General features: G+C 41.0%; 1 protein-coding gene across 2 annotated transcripts; it reads right to left on the bottom strand.

The window, feature by feature from the left end:
• Positions 1–12,923: 12,923 nt before the first annotated feature.
• Positions 12,924–16,285, bottom strand: CCL20 (C-C motif chemokine ligand 20). 2 transcript variants are annotated; one of them, XM_060151252.1, is made up of 4 exons: positions 16,207–16,285; positions 14,928–15,039; positions 13,898–13,975; positions 12,924–12,945 (listed from the first exon to the last, which is right to left on the bottom strand). In XM_060151252.1, exons 1-4 carry the CDS (start codon positions 16,283–16,285, stop codon positions 12,924–12,926), a joined length of 291 nt encoding a protein of 96 aa, XP_060007235.1. The 2 variants fall into 2 exon arrangements, with proteins under 2 accessions (XP_060007235.1, XP_060007233.1); XM_060151250.1 differs by having other exon boundaries at positions 14,928–15,042.
• Between the last annotated feature and the right edge of the window lie 1,021 nt (positions 16,286–17,306).

A 17,306-nucleotide genomic window follows, 5' to 3' on the forward strand; every position in this document is an offset into this window, starting at 1 on the left:
TTTAAATCTCCCCCAGGTGATTATGATGCAACCTGCCTAGCATGGAAGTCCACAGACAGGTACATAGGATTTTAAGGTTTAAAGGCTTGTAGAGGTCATGAGACCTAATCTGCCATGTGATGCAGGAATCTCAATGCTGACATTTTGATATTTCCCAGTCTTCCTCTCCTGCAGATTACGTTATCGTCTGCAGTAATTTACCAACCTAGCAGAAACTCTCTATTAAGAAAAGCCACTTCACAATGAAATAACTTCTTCCAAAATTATGCGATAAAGGAAATGCCCACGTTACATTGTGACTTGAAAAATCCACATTTTACTTTACAGAATGTATATTAAACTTTAATGGTATGTGATATACTACTAAACTCTTTAAGAATATTTTTATCAGCTTAAAGCACATTCTATATAGTAATACGCCAGAACAGGAGCTCAAAGTAGTATCTCCCAGAACCATGGAATTGCTGGATACAAGATTAGAAGTAATCTTAAAGATAATTGTTCTAAAACAGGGACCTGTTTTAGAGTAGGAGGCACAGCTTAAAAACTATGACATTGAAAAAAAGTGACTCCAGAGGCCCTGATGTTGGTCTTTTACTCAGTTGTTGGCTGAGCAAAGAGCACTGTATTTAACATAGCATTCGGGATTCTTTTCAAATAAATGCCAATTTATGTTCACTTCCCTACTTAATCACTCCTTAATTTTCACTGGGGTCTTTCCTCAAGATGCTTGTTAACTTCACCCCTTCTGTGGATCCAACTCAACATAAACAGTTGGAGAGTTGACTGAAGATAGACAAGAAAACAGAGCAAAATAAAGTAACAAAAAAATAACAAATATCTGTAATTTTGAAAGAGCCCAGTGATTATGGATATGTAAACAATGAACCCAAATTGGAAAGCAAAGGTGGAGGGGCAAATTTCTTCCAATATCACCTTTGAGAACCTGAAAAATAATTGGGAATGAAAGCCAAACACTCCAAGGTTCTGACTTTGATAGTGACACTGAGTGTTGCTTTCAACTGGTGATGGATTGGTGACAGAGGTAGACTACAGCTGTACCCAAATTCCTTTTAATTTCTCATCCCGCTTTTGGGTATCCACTACACTGTTTTCCGAAAATTGTAAATCCAAGTGGCTAAATGATAGTTAAATATCGTAGAAAGAGTCTGATCTGATGTTTAGGGTAGAGAATTTACATTAGTAAATAAATAAACATGAGATTCATCTGGGTCTGTTCAGAAGTAAGTTCATGGTTAACAACTTCATATATATTCTGCATCTAATAAATAGGCTAGCAGGATCTCAGAGTTTGATATAGATCCTAGCCGTTCAAAGTTATCCAAAGAGCACCTTCTAGGTACAAAGTCCTATGTTAGGCAGTGCAAAAAATTCAAAGAGGTAGAAGCAATGTAATGCTTTTTTCATAAAGCAGAGCCCAGCATTGTGCACAGATGAAGAACGTGTGGTAGGTACAGTTCATGGGAGAACAAGGTGAACACTCCATCACTGGGAGAGACACAACATGCTACACATGTTCAGAAGGATGAGGGCATAGCTTGGACCGGACTGATCTGGGAATGGTCCATGAAGGAGGAAGCACATGAAGGGGGTCTTGATCTAGATGGGGATGAGGGCAGCATTCTAAATGAAGCTGTAGAGAGAGATGTGAAAACAGAAAATGACAGAGTTTGCCTAAGCCATGGAAAGGAAGTCAATGTGCCCGCAGTGTGTAGAACACAAGTTACCCCAAGAGGCAGGAAGGGACTGGATCGTGGAGGGCCCTGAATCCCAGGCTGGGGACTTGATGGGTAATGGGAACCCAGGAGAAATGTATAACCCGATTATAATGGTAAAACTCAATTCTTGAGGATAAATATGGCAATGAATGCAAGGTGTGTTCCCATGGGAAGAGATTAGAGGCTGGAAAATCTCTTAGGTGGTGAAAGCAGCAGAAAGAAGGTGAGGGCAGTGAGAACAAACCCCCTGTGGCAGCTCCCAAACAAGCCCCAGCCTGGAGTCCACACCAAGGAGAAGTTGCTGAGTTCACCTAAAAGGGAGCACTTGGCCATAAGCTAAGACGGCCTTACCATTCCCCCATCTCCGCCAGTCTGACCAAACTTTAGACCTCTGTCTTCCTCCCTCTAGGTCCCTGACCTCCCTTTTCCTTAGAGCATCTATCATAGAAAACTTTTCATTATAAATTATTTCTCTGGCCCTTTGAAATTTAAATCATTTTTAAAAGTCTTTTGCCAGTTTTACAACTCAGGAGTGTCTTTCTCAAGCACCTGGGAACCATCCCTGTGAAATATAATCATCAAAGAAAATAGTGCCGCTACCTCCCAGACTCTGGGAAGGATGGAAGCCTAACCCCAGTGGGCACCTTGCACCAAGTCACAAAACTGCTTTATGCAATGAAGATACAAGAAAGTTTACTTTTTTTTTGGTCACGGGAGTGGTAGGTAAAGCCAATTAGCAAACACAGAAGGACTATGGTAGCCTACCCTGGCTCTGAAAAACCCTCCTGCCCTTTGTTTCAGGGGAATTAGGTCCAGACTTTAGTTCTGGCCTCTCTCCCCTATTGCAATAGCCTTGAACAAAGTCATCTTTGCTTATTTAACTTTGTGCAGTGCCATTCTTGCTTTGACAGTCATAGTGAAAGCCCAGTTGATTTCAAAAACCATGAATTTGCAATAGCACCAGACTATAGGTGGTGGAACTCTGCCACCAGGGCTTAGCCATCTGCAAATTAAGAATAAGAAGGGCTGGACTGAACCCCACATGCAGTGTTGTAGCTCGGATGTGGCACAAGGAAGTAAAAGGACAAGGATGTCGGCAGGAGAATTATTTTGGTCGCACATCATGGGGTTTAGGCTGGCTGGGGAAATAATTGGAGCCTGAAGATAGATGGAAAGAAAAGGGAGGAATCAAGAAATTAGAGGACTGTGTGGGATTTAAAAATGAAGCAAAGCAGATGTAAGAAAATGGGAGCAGTAGCAAGAAGAGAGGCAGCTGTCCTCAGAGAGGAGTCAGCTCAGTCTGACCATGTCACTCCTTGCTGGAATCCCTTTGCTGATTTCTCATTGTCTTCATGTGACTACTGTCTCTTCCACTCTCCTCTCCAGCCACTTCTGCAGCATACATACACACGCAGACAGAAGTAAGTGTGTGTTTGTGCACATATGTCCTTCTCCCCACCTGAAACATGTCCTCACACACCGCTCAGCTCCTGTGTTTCTTGATCTCAGATGCCTTCTGCAAGTCCCAGGCAGAACCCATGTTGGTCCCTTAACCTCCATAGCATTTCTATCACACAGTGATTTTTATGGGTTAAAAAAAAAAAAAAAGCCTCTTCCTCAATTGTAGGTTCAAATGTGCAATTTAGGTTTTTTGTTGTCGGAGTTTCTTTTACTTTTGGTAGGAGACAATATTTTTACCCCCATAATTGTAAAAGGGAAAACATCCCTTTACTCCAGCTGACATTTCCACGTGGGCTGACTCATCTGCAGGCTGGTTTTGCATTTAGAGATTGTGAGCCGATTTTTCCAGTGGAGCAGAGAGGAGTGGAGGGCCGGTCAGGCCCAGACAAAGTCAGAGATGAGTGAGCAGAGAGGTGGTGGCTGGAAGAGGCAGCAGGGAGCCCTGAGGGTGGAAGCTGAGGAGATGGAATCCCTGCCGCAAATGGAATCCAGGCCAGATGAAACCGCACCAGATGTGCTGAATCCAGGGAGCCACGAACAGGGTGAGGGAAGGTCAAGGCATTCACTGCAATTGCCTAAGACTCGATTTACTAAAGGAGACAGATGCCACCTGACCTATCTATTTGGAGCCTCTATCCAACATGTATTGAACCAAGGGCAGGCGGTTGGAGTCTGTGATGAAGAAAAAAGAGCTTCCTGACTCTCCTGTTATTGGGGTCAGAGTTGGGGGGACTCAATGATAACCTTCCCTTTTTCACAGAACAACTGTGTGTCAGCTTCTGCCTTGAGAGTTGAATCAATCACTGCCAGGTAGTTCAGATCAGATGGGAACCTTCATTTATTAAGTTTTGCCAGTACTTTTCCTCGCAATGAACGTAGTCCCATCCCAATAACATGGCTGAGATAGATGTGAGAAAACTTCTGTGACCGAAGACGTCACCTAAGGAACTGAAGATCTTGTGTGAAAACCTATTTATGCACCACGCTGAGTGAATTTATCAACACCTGTGATAAATCCCAAAGTTCTCAGGATCAGCTTCCATTCGCTCTCTTTCGCCTCCCTATCCATCTATCAGGGCTGCTGGAACAAATACCGCAGGCTGGGAGGCTTGAACAGCATAAGTTAATTTTCTCGCAGTCCTAGAGGCTGGAACTCCAAGATCAAGGTGCCAGCAGGACGGTCTCTTCTGAGGCCTCTTTCCTTGGCTTGTAGATGGCCATCATCTTGCTGTGTGTTTACGTGGTCTTCCTCTGTGCATATTTGTGTCCAAATGTCCCCTTCCTATAACGACACCACTCATATTGGATTAAGGCCCACCCCATGACCTTTTTTAACCTTAATTACCTCCTTAAAGACCCTATTTCCAAATACGGTCACACCTGAGGCAGTGGAGGTCAGGACTTCAACATATGCGTTTTGGGGGTGGGTGACACAGTTCAGCCCATAACAGCCCTTCACCTTGGATCCTGTATCTACCTGGGTCAGGCTCTAGACTTCATCCCTTAGGAATCCAGAAGTTCTCTTCTTCCCCAGATTTGGGCCTCTAAAGCACTGAACTCGTTATGACCTGAGTCTGAATGAATCTAAATCCAACACTTTCCTCATCACCTGGAATTCAGGTGAATTTAAACTTAATATATTCCTGTTTTTTGATGTTGAGCTGCTTGTAAATTTTGGAGATTAATCCTTTGTCAATTGTTTCATTTGCATATATTTTCTCCCATTCTGAGGGTTGTCTTCTCATCTTGTTTATGGTTTCCTTTGCTGTGCAAAAGCTTTGAAGTTTCATTAGGTCCCATTTGTTTATTTTTGTTTTTATTTCCATTTCTATAGGAGGTGGATCAAAAAGGATCTTGCTCTGATTGACGTCATTGAGTGTTCTGCCTATGTTTTCCTCTAAGAGTTTTATAGTGTCTGGCCTTACATTTAGGTCTTTAATCCATTTTGAGTTTATTTTTGTGTATGGTGTTAGGGAGTGTTCTAATTTCATTCTTTTCCATGTAGCTGTCCAGTTTTCCCAGCACCATTTATTGAAGAGGCTGTCTTTTCTCCACTGTATATTCTTGCCTCCTTTATCAAAAATAAGGTGACCATATGTGCATGGGTTTATCTCTGGGCTTTCTATCCTGTTCCATTGATCTATATTTCTGTTTTTGTACCAGTACCATACTGTCTTGATGACTGTAGCTTTGTAGGATAGTCTGAAGTCTGGGAGCCTGATTCCTCCAGCTCCGTTTTTCTTTCTCAAGATTGCTTTGGCTATTCGGGGTCTTTTGTGTTTCCATACAGATTGTGAAATTTTTTGTTCTATTTTGTGAAAAACGCCATTGGTAGTTTGATAAGGATTGCATTGACTCTGTAGATTGCTTTGGGTAGTATAGTCATTTTCACAGTGTTGATTCCTCCAATGCAAGAACATGGTATATCCCTCCATCTGTTTGTATCATCTTTAATTTGTTTAACCAGTGTCTTACAGTTTTCTGCATACAGGTCTTTTGTCTCCTTAGGTAGGTTTATTCCTAGGTATTTTATTCTTTTTATTGCAATGGTAAATGGGAGTGTTTCCTTAATTTCTCTTTCAGATTTCTCCTCATTAGTGTATAGGATTGCAAGAGATTTCTGTGCATTAATTTTGTATCCTGCTACTTTACCAAATTCATTGATTAGTTCTAGTAGTTTTCTGGTAGAGCCTTTAGGATTCTCTATGTATAGTATCATGTCATCTGCAAACAGTGACAGCTTTACTTCTTCTTTTCCAATTTGGATTCCTTTTTCTTCTCTGATTGCTGTGGCTAAAACTTCCAAAACTATATTGAATAATAGTGGTAAGAGTGGACAAACTTGTCTTGTTCCTAATCTCGGAGGAAATGCTTTCAGTTTTTCACCATTGAGAACTATGTTGGCTGTGGGTTAATTGATACATCCACTATGGAGAACAGTATGGAAGTTCCTTAAAAAACTAAAAATAGAACTACCATATGACCCAGCAATCCCACTAGTGGACATATACCCTGAGAAAACCATAATTCAAAAAGAGTCATGTACCACAATGTTCAACGCAGCTCTGTTTACAATAGCCAGGACATGGAAGCAACCTAAGTGTCCATCGACAGATGAATGGATAAAGAAGATGTAGCACATATATACAATGGAATATTACTCAACCATAAAAAGAAACAAAATTGAGTTATTCGTAGTGAGGTGGATGGACCTAGAGCCTGTCATACAGAGTGAAGTAAGTCAGAAAGAGAAAAATAAATACTGTATGCTAACACATATATATGGAATCTAAAAAAATAAAAAATGGTTCTGAAGAACCTAGGGGCAGGACAGGAGTAAAGACATAGACGTAGAGAATGGACTTGAGAATACAGGGAGGGAGAAGTATAAGCTGGGATGATGTGAGAGAGTGTCATGGACTTATATATACTAACAAATGTAAAATAGATAGCTAATAGGAAGCAGCCGCATAGCACAGGGAGATCAGCTCAGTGCTTTGTGACCATCTAGAGGGGTGGGATAGGGAGGGTGGGAGGGAGATGCAAGAGGGAGGAAATATGGGGATATATATGTATGTATAGCTTATTCACTTTGTTATAAAGCAGAAACTAACACACCATTGTAAAGCAATTATACTCCAATAAAGATGTTAAAAAAACAACCTTAATATATTCCTGTTAAGATAACTGATATTCAAGTGAAGAAGGAGGACAGCAAGAACAAGAAACATGAAAAAATTTTCCATGTTAAGCCTTTCAAACGTGTGACCATTGACTATTAAAAATGCCTGGATTCTGGGATTCCCTGGTGGCTCAGTGGTTAAGAATCTGCCTGTCAAAGCAGGGGACACAGGTTCGAGCCCTGGTCTAGGATGAGCCCACATGCCACGGAGCAAATAAGCCTGTGCGCCACAACTACTGAGCCTGCGTTCTAGTGCCCGTGAGCCACAACTACTGAGCCCAGGTGCCACAACTACTGAAGCCCACGTGCCTAGAGGCCGTGCTCCACAGCAAGAGAACCACCGCAATGAGAAGCCCACGCACCACAACGAAGAGTAGCCCCCCACACATACCACAACTAGAGAAAGCCCGTGTGCTGAAGCGAAGACCCAACACAGCTAAAAATAAGTAAATAAACAAAATAAATAAATTTATTTTTTTAAAAATGCCCAGATTCTAGTAATTAGAGGAATGGAGAATGTGTTGTACCATGCCAGAGCTTGGGCAGCATTTTCTATAACTACTTCATTGTACCAGATTTATTCATCAACCTTGTTTATCTGTTTCAGTTAAGTCAGAACCATAGAAAGAAAACAAATTTGCAGAATCACCAAAGCCTGTGGATATAAATGGTGCTTTGTGCTAATTCAATCACCAAACTGAGGCCATAGTTAAGTACCTGACGTTAGTCCCCAGTTGGAATCTTGACACTTGGTGGAAAAGTCAATACAATGAGGAATAGTTTACAGTCTGAGTAATTCGAATTTATGACCTATCCTTTCAGTCAGAAAAAGTCAGAGTAAGCCAAGGCCTAGTACAACAGTCCTCCATAGACCTTATTTCATCACAGAAAGTTAATAGTATACTCTTGGGTAGGTTTAATCACGTTTGTCTTTCTTACCTTATCTAGATTCCTTGCTCAGCCAAGAGGAAGACACAGGCCTTGCTTCTGAGAGAAAGTAAATTGTGACAGCTTCCTCACAGATATGGAGAAGTTCTACATCCCATCCCCATCCCCAAGTGCCTTTATTCTTCTTTCATATTATACATTTATTTGGTTATATGTTTTTTTCCTGTCTCTCCTTCCATAAATCACATGAAAGCACGGACTTTGTCCTGCTCATTCTCAGTGACCAGAACGATGACTGACTCATAGTAGGTGCTCAATAAATAGCCGTTGACTGAAGGAATGAATGGGTGGAGAACACAGCTTTCACTCAATAAACCATTATTTAACCAGAAGGAAAAACCTGTGATACGTGCGTAGCACTGCTGGGGAAGAAGGTAACCAAATCACAACTGGAACTTACTCCTTGACAAGGCAAACTTTTTAAGTCTTTTTGATACCAAAGTAAGAAAGTCTAAAATGTTCTCTGTTCTAACACTCTGATACCATCTAAAATACCAGCGCATACAGATGATTATAAAGATGACAAAGAACCAACAAGAGAACCAACGTCAAGGAACATTAGACACCACAGGGCTGCCTTACTGACACAGAAACACCTTTATACCAGTCGCCTGGTCAGAAACTTGATACCAACTAATTCCATCATATCTCTAAAGACTGTGTGACCTTAGGTAAATTCCTTAGCTTCCTTGACCCTCAGTTTCTCTGTCCCCAAAATGGGCATAAAAATAGTACCTACCTCATGTTTAAATGAGATAATACATTAATGAACTTACAAGCGATATTAGCATATCACTTGCTGCTTACTAGTCTAGGTTTTATTAACGACGTGATTACTACCCAAACCCAAACACTTGCATGCATCTGTCCTTTCTCATATTTCTCATGCTTTCATCTGAATACTGCTGCATACCTCCAACCCATTTCCATGATGTCCAGCTCTGGCCTTTCCTAACAATTCTTTCCTGTCCTTCCAGCTTTTGCTCCCCTATCTCCTTGTCTTGGTTGAAACTTGAGTCTATGGCAACAGCACTCCCCTTATGGTTCTCTGAAGATGTCCACAGAGCCAGAAGCAGGTAGAAACCAACATTCTTGTGCTTCCATGATAGCACTTCTTCATTTCTATACACCTCCCCATTCTTTGAAGTACACGTGTGTCATTAGACCATCTACTTCTCCTCTTTCTGGCTGTCAGTCGAAGGTCTTGATCAGTTCTTTACTTGCCTTGAAAAATTTGGCCCAAGTTCACTACATCCTCTTTCACTCCTCTGGCTAACCTCAGTTTAGGCAACCTTATAACCATGCGGCGCAATGCTACTTATAAAGTGGTCTGGTCCCATTCCCCAACCCAGCCTCTATTTACAACTAGGAGTCAGGGAACAAACTAAGTAACACCACGGGAATGCAACCACCAAAACCCAGAAGGTGGGAACTCAGAAGAAGTTTCCCGGTTTCTCCAAAACATAAATCACAAAGGAAAAAGAGAAGGATGGTAATGATAAGAAACATAGATTAAACTTAAAAAGAAACAAATCACACAAATGCAGTGTGTGGACCTCATGTGGAGCTTCATTCAAACATATCAACTGTAATAAATAAATAAATACAACCCTTTTTTGAAACAAACAGGGAAATTAGACCATTGACTGAATATTTGGTGATATTGGGGAATTAGTGTTGATCTTTAAATCTGTGATAATGAGATTGTTTGTGTCTTTTTAAAAGTCCCTGTTAAAAAAATACATATAACTATGTGTATGCATGTGTAAATATATATTTATATTCATATATAATAATTTGATATTGGGGAATTCCTTCAAAGTAAGTCAGGGTATATAAGTGGGGAGAAGTTGGGCAGAATATATGTAACCAGATGGCCATTGGTTGGTTGAAGCTGTTACTCTGGGGCTGGATGGATGTACGGGGGCATGAGGGAGCCATCTGAATAATCTTGAATGGCCCAGAGTCATCACACAGGCGTGTACGTATGCAAAAATTCAGCTACGCTGTACACTTACAGACTTGTGCATTTTACTGTATGTAAATTATACCTTAATTAAAAAATTAAGTAGAAAATACCTTTTCCAACATGAAAAAAAGAAAAAGAAGAGCTGCGAATTGGGAGCAACTTCTCTAATCCTTGAACATGGTTAGTGCAGTGAGACTAACGAATTAAACTTGCAATTGTACGGCTGAGACTCTGTGCTGCACTCTGATCCCAGGCTTAACAACCTGGCTTTGTGATTCCAATTTGGACTCCTGGGGGTAACGCACTGATTTGTGCAGGTGCTTTTACCCATGCACTTGACAGTGGAATGTTCTCATTGCGATTAATAAATTGGCTCCAGAAACTCAGCTAATAGGTGTTAGGACTCCTAGTCCCAAATAATTCACACACATTCAGAGCACTAACAAAATGTGCTACTTTCCTGACTCAGCAAGCTCACCTGGTGAGACCACCCAGCAGCAGTCGGCCAAATGGGCCACTGCCCTTGACAGTGGTCCTCTCTGGCTGTGCTGCTCCAGGAAAGGGTGACTGTTGGTGGTGGGGAGGGGTGGCAGAGGGAGGGTTATCTAGAATGAGTCTCAACAATTCCAAGCCCATCTCTGCTTCCTTTCTTTTTGCCATGGCCTTAACTGAGGTCCCACCATTTCTCACCTTACTCATTGCGGCTCTCTCTGTATCTCTGTATCCATCTTCCATCCCACCTCCCTTTCCTCCTGCTTTGACTTCTTCCATGGTTCCCCCGTGTTTCCATGTTCAAGTTCAAACCACTATGCTTAGTTGAGGTAACAGTTTTACTTAATCTGCAGCGGCTCCATCCTACAGCCACTCCTTGCATACGTCCCGCTTCATCCAGTGTTACCCAACTGGTGGCATAATTGATACCTAGGTAAGAAAATTCTTCATTGTGCCAGGCTATCTTGTGCATTCCAGTGGGTTTAGCATCCCTGTCTCCTGCCCACTGAATACCTTAGTATCCCACCTTTAGACATTGTGACAACTAAAATATGCCCCCAGATATTTCCAAACACCCCCTGCTGCTCCTTTTCCAGTTGGGTGTCTCCTACTGGCCCTTCATACCTCGACTCAAACAAGGGCTGAACCATACACAATTGCCATCTTCATAGTTCAAGAGCATCGAATATCGGCTATTTAATAAGGTTCAACTGAATATTCTTTTCTTCTGGAAACCCTCACTACTAATGCCCTGTCCCATGCCTTCCTTTATCCAAATGCTTACCACCCTGTGTTGTCATAGCTGATTTTCTAGCCAGCCCCTCTCTCTTCCCACACTGCTCAGCACTAATTACCTGAGAGTGAGCACCAAGTGCTAACTTAATTTCTTGGCGTCTCCAGCTTCACTTGGCTCGGTGCCTGGCTCATAATAGGTGCTAACTCATGTTTGATGAATAGTCAAACAGGATATTGAGCATACTTTCCCTGATGGCTCAGTGTTGTTATTTATGAGTACAGAGATGCCTTCAGAGCCTACTGAGCGTTTGGCTCTACACCAAATGACCCACCATTGCCCACATTATGGATGTGCGTGTCTGGATTTTAAATCCTATCATCAGTGTGTCTTCTTCCACTCATCCTGCGTGGCTTTTGGAATCTGAAGCAGACTGTCCAGAGTGCCGTGTTGGGCACTCTGTGAACTTAAGTACATGACTATTGTGACAAGAACTACCCTGGTACAGGGTCTTTTCATCTTATTTCTGGGTTCTTGCTAGGTTTCACACATTTGTTGTCTCTCTTCTGGTTACTGAGGCAATCGGTTTCTAAAAACCCTCTGCATAGGACTTCCCTGGTGGCACAGTGGTTAAGAATCCTGCCAATGCAGGGGACATGGGATCTAGCCCTGGTCTGGGAAGATCCCATATGCCACGGAGCAACTAAGCTTGTGTACCACAACTAATGAGCCTGCGCTCTAGAGCCCATGAGCTGCAACTACCGAGCCCACGTGCCACAACTACTGAAGCAGAGTGCCTAGAGCCTGTGCTCCGCAACAAGAGCCACCGCAATGAGAAGCCCGCGCACCGCAATGAAGAGTAGCCACCGCTCACCACAACTAGAGAAAGCCCATGTGCAGCAATGAAGACCCAACGCAGCCAAAAATAAAACAAATAAATTTTAAAAAATAAACCCTCTGCATAATCATTTTCTTTTTGGAAAGTGCTTAAAGATGACTCAGGAGGACTTATAAAGTAGAGAAATGTTCCTCTGCTGAGATGCCCATTCCTAGAACCATGGCTGGTGACAGAATGATGGACTAAGTGATTGCTCAAGGAATTTTCTAAATAGTTGTTGTGTCCCTGGAGTCACAAAATAGATGGGCATACTTTTTTTATTTTGAAAAGTTTTATATCAAGAAATATTGACCTATGTCACAGATAGAATCTTTCTAATTTTTGGTTTAAATGACTTTGAATTTTTTTTTAATTCAAAAAAACCTTTCCATTATAATTCATATAGAATGAAGTCCAGGACCACAAGGGGTAGAGATAAAGGGAAAAACCAGGAAGAAGTAAATGGGGAATACAATTTTCACAACATTTTCGTATTTACTAAACTCTTAACTATTCTTAATACACCTCTTAATAAACGCTATTTAACTCAATCCACAAACAAGTTTTGGTTCTTTTATGTTCAATATTTATTCTTCTTATCATTTTCCTCTTTAACAAGGTAATTACAACAGTTTAGGAAACAGAACTATATGAACAGAAGAATGTTAAGTGTTTTTTTTTAATAGCCTTCTGCTTGCAAGAAAGTCCATATATCTTATTCCTCCAAGTATAACTTTATACTGCATACTAAACCAAATAGCTTATAGAAAACTAGTATTAAATAGCAAAACACAAACAAAACCACATATATAAATAACATAACATAAAATAGAGTATAATGTGATGCTTAACAAAGCAAACTGTGATGCAATATGAATCAACTTCACTAATTGGACAAGTCCAATGAGACACAAATCAGATAAGCTCTGAACCTGCAACAGTGTGTAAGTGAAACTGCCAGCTCAGCTAGGTTCCTTTTGTTCTTGGGCTGTGTCCAGTTCCAGTCCAGGGAGTATCCATTTTTACATCTTCTTGACTCTTTGACTATAAAGAGAAAAAGAAGAAAAAAATAAGCAAAGATGGGGTGCCTGGTGTGTGGGAATGTCTTTGGTGCCTACAGATTGCCTCAGACACTCCAATCTCATCTCAGGATACCAGGCAGCTCAGAGGCCATATGAGGAAATCAGGGTTCAGAGAGGATGGACCCTGCCCAACATAACCCAGCTAGCTAAGGACAGAAACAGGATATGAACACTAAGGTTGTGTCTTCATATTCAGTGTCTGGCACCCTGGTGTGAGATGATTCTGTCCATTGATAAAATGTCACTCCATTATCATCAGTGTAAAGCAGAGCCATTGATCTCTTTTTAACTGTTTATTTTTTAGCTTTTAACAAACGAATGTCATGTAGTCTTTAAATTATATAAATAAGAGGCATCTTTGCAACAAGAATCAAATGCATAGAGGAATCTCATACATCTTGTGAAAGATCATTAAATTAAAAACAATTAAAATAAAAATGGGGCTTCCCTGGTGGCGCAGTGGTTAAGAATCCACCTGCCAATGCAGGGGACACGGGTTCAAGCCCTGGTCCAGGAAGATCCCACATGCCGTGGAGCAACTAAGCCCGTGTGCCGCAACGACTGAGCCTGCGCCCTAGAGCCCGTGCTCTGCAAAAAGAAAAGCCACCGCAACGAGAAACCCGCATACCACAATGAAGAGTAGCCCCAGCTCACCACAATTAGAGAAAGCCTGTGCACAGCAACAAAGACCTAACGCAGCCACAAATAAATAAATGTATAATAAAAAAATGAAAATGATCTGTAAGTGGTTGAAAAAATGAACTTTTTGTTTTCATTGTCCGATTCACACTACCCTTTAAAAACGTCATAGTGCTTAGGCTAAAGCATTCCAGCAAGCCTGTGATGCAACACTCTGAACACCACTCTTTCCCAAACATCTGGAGAGAGGCTGGTGGATTGTAAACATTCCATACCTGAGGATATGCACTACATGTTTCACCCAACTCTTCTTTGGATCTGCACACACAGCTAATCTTCTCTTTGTGTATAAGCTGAAAAAAGTCAGAGAATTTGATTTATGTTTCAATTTCATTTATTGTTTAAATGTTTTTTTTTCTTTTTTTCCACAGGACATGCAGTGGAAATTTCATATTCCAATTGGTGGCTCTACGCCCTAAACATTCTATTTGTTTCAGAGGTGAAAAAAATTGCAAAAAAAAAATTTCTTCTTAGAAAGTTTGATGCAAGAAATAAAAGTGATTCTCCCTGACTTTCTCTGCAATCTAACAAAAGGTTGTGCAGTAATAGGAAGATCAAGTCCCAGAATTATTTAATTTTGTTGGTGGTGGCTACATGAAATATGTATACATCTGATCAATAACTTATTTCATTGAAAATATAATACCCTATATAAATCAAGAATATTATATGAGGGGCTTCCCTGGTGGCGCAGTGGTTGAGAGTCCGCCTGCTAATGCAGGGGACACGGGTTCGTGCCCTCGTCCGGGAAGATCCCACATGCCGTGGAGCGGCTGGGCCCGTGAGCCATGGCCGCTGAGCCTGCGCGTCCGGAGCCTGTGCTCCGCAACGGGAGAGGCCGCAACAGTGAGAGGCCCGCGTACCGCAAAAAACACAAAAGAATATTAGATGAGATAGTGTAACTACTCTGAGCTTTAGCTTATAGCTCAACCACTTTCTGGTAGAAGATGCTCATTTCAAAGTTTAGGTTTTTCATATTTTCCTGAGATAGTATCTTACTAGCTTATAAGTTTATCTTCAAAAGTGATTTTGCCCTCAACTATGTTCATTTTTTTTAAACTAAGTTTTGCCTTATTCCAGTTCCATTTAAAGTGAATTTTGAAGAATAAATGTACTACTAAAACACAGCTAGCTTTTTGCCACATGAGTTATTTCTGAATGAAACTCCAAAAAGGCAAAGCTTTTTCTACTTGAAATTCTCATGTACTCCTAAGACAAATGAATTAGAATCCCTTAATAACTTACATGACTGCATTGATGTCACAAGCTTCATTGGCCAGCTGCTGTGTGAACCCCACGATAAATTTGGGATGAAGGATTTTTTCTGTATATTGGAGGCAGCAGTCAAAGCTGCTTGCTGCTGAAAAGAAATGAAAGATATTGAGTCCACATGAATGAACTTATTCTGTGATAGGTATCGTGGAACTATCTGAAGTTGTGGAAAACCTAGAATCTGATTTATATGGTAAATAAACTATTTAGAGGAACACCTCCAATATCTTTGAGACCCATTTTAACATAGTTTCCAGTTCTCTTAAAAAAAATAGTTTGTGTACTGGGAAATTTTGGTTCAATTATACAGTTTAGAAGCACATGAGACATCAGTCTCATAAAAGGAATATCTTTAGTAAGAAACACAAACTGACAGTATTTTATTTCATTCACTATAGTCACTCAAGAATATGAGTACCTTCCACTTGAAGAAACCCTTATAAATAACCTTCTAAATTCAGAAAAAAAAGTAAATTGGCAAGTTTTAATCTATTATCTGGCTACTGAATATTGAGAGGAGGGGAAGGACAAGAAGTTACAAAGAAAAATGTGATTTATAGGAGCTGTTAATAAGAGCTACAATTAAAACACTTTGAAATTGTAATATTAGTTAATGGGAATTTTTAATTTTGTTCATAAAATTTCAACACGTGTATTTTCAGGAATGCACCTGTTGCTAAAAGTGATGTCCTCTTAGTAATAAAGCAATTCTTGGGCACTCCCCTGAGTTAAATTACAACCTACTGTATCTTTGACCTGCTGTAAGTGATAAATGTAATCCCGAAGTTGGCAAGTGATGTCCCCAAGGCCTTGCAAGGATGAATTCAGGTGCCATAATCTACCCCTAAAGGATGAGTTTTGAACTCTGCTAAAACTATTCAGTTGGGAAATGAGAAAGCTAGGGAAATGGGAGAATTTTCTACATTTCAAAATAGCCCCATTCACTGGTAATGTTACACAATTTACATCTCTCCCAGAATAGCACTTTGGGTTGTTCTGGAGTTCGAGGGTCTCTAAGAGCCCACCACCACCGCCCCCCAAATTTGCTGGGATTGACAGCAGAGAAAAAATCCTGATAGGCAGCAGTAACCTTTCCCTCTTCCACTCACCAATGAGATGACAACCCCTATCACTTCCTTTTGAAGATTTTCTAACAGGCTTCCAACCCTTGGGGACCCCTAAATGAGCTCAAGGCTTAGAGAAAAATGAAAATAGTTCTTCATCCTGTGCTAGCAGAAAGATTGACACTTACCTTCTGACTTGCTGCAGAGGTGGAGTAGCAGCAGTGACATCAAAGCAGCCAGGAGCAAACTCTTGCTACTGCACATCATTTTCAGCTCAAAGAATAGATGTCTCAGTGCTGGGTACCTAGTGCCTGGGAGAGCTGTTATGCTTGATAGCAGCCTGGGTCTGGGATGGCCCTACTTATAGCAAATATTTGAATGCACATAGAAGGCGTGTTCTCACATGGGGTTTTCCCCATTGACTAACCTGCCCCATCATGTCGTCACAAAGAAGAAACCACAGGGAAAACTTCCTGCCTTTCCCTAATGTTGGGAAGGTGTGAAGGGCAGGATGGAGGGGGAGGGAGGATTAAGAAGGGGAAAATCCTGTAAAATCCTTTGAATTTGCAAAGAAGGAAACGCAGCTCAGCCCTGAGTCCCAGAAAAGATGTCTGTCCTGTTTTAACTTAATCTCTTGTCTCTGAAAAGAGAGGACAAGGATTAACAATGACACAAAGATAAGCCCCACTCGGGAACATTCCAGAACTCCTATTGTTACACTCTGATTGCTTTCCAGAGCCAATAGGGGAGGGAGAGGATGAGGCAGGACACCAAGCGTACTCAGGCATTTACAATTTCATCGTTGCTGCTCAGCTGTCACCAAAGACCTTGAATTTCTGGGCTATTATGCAGAGCAGGTAATATAGCAATGCTTAGTAGTGTCCCCAGTTTTAGTGGAAAATACCAGCTCTTAAGTGAGCCTCAAGTTTCAGCTTTATCTTAGTTTCAGTCTCACTCTTCTAAATCTTCTACATTTTACATGACTCTAATCAACATTGCAGCCCAGAAAATGACCCTCATCTGCCCATAACTCTTCATGCTAATGTGGTTACATAACTCAATACAAAGCCTCAGAAGAAAAAAAAGAAAGAGGAAAAAAGTAGGAAGAATATCATTGTATGCTAGGAACTGGGTTTGCAGGAAGGGTATGACTATAAAGAAACACCACAAGGGAGTTTTGGGGGGGTGACGAAGTTATTTTCTATCCTATTATGGGAATGGTTACACATCACTACATGTGTTAAAATTCATAGAAATGTACATCAAAAGAAAAAAGTGAATTGTATTA

Source organism: Lagenorhynchus albirostris, chromosome 6 (genome assembly GCF_949774975.1).
Source record: "Lagenorhynchus albirostris chromosome 6, mLagAlb1.1, whole genome shotgun sequence".
Classification (NCBI taxonomy): domain Eukaryota; kingdom Metazoa; phylum Chordata; class Mammalia; order Artiodactyla; family Delphinidae; genus Lagenorhynchus; species Lagenorhynchus albirostris.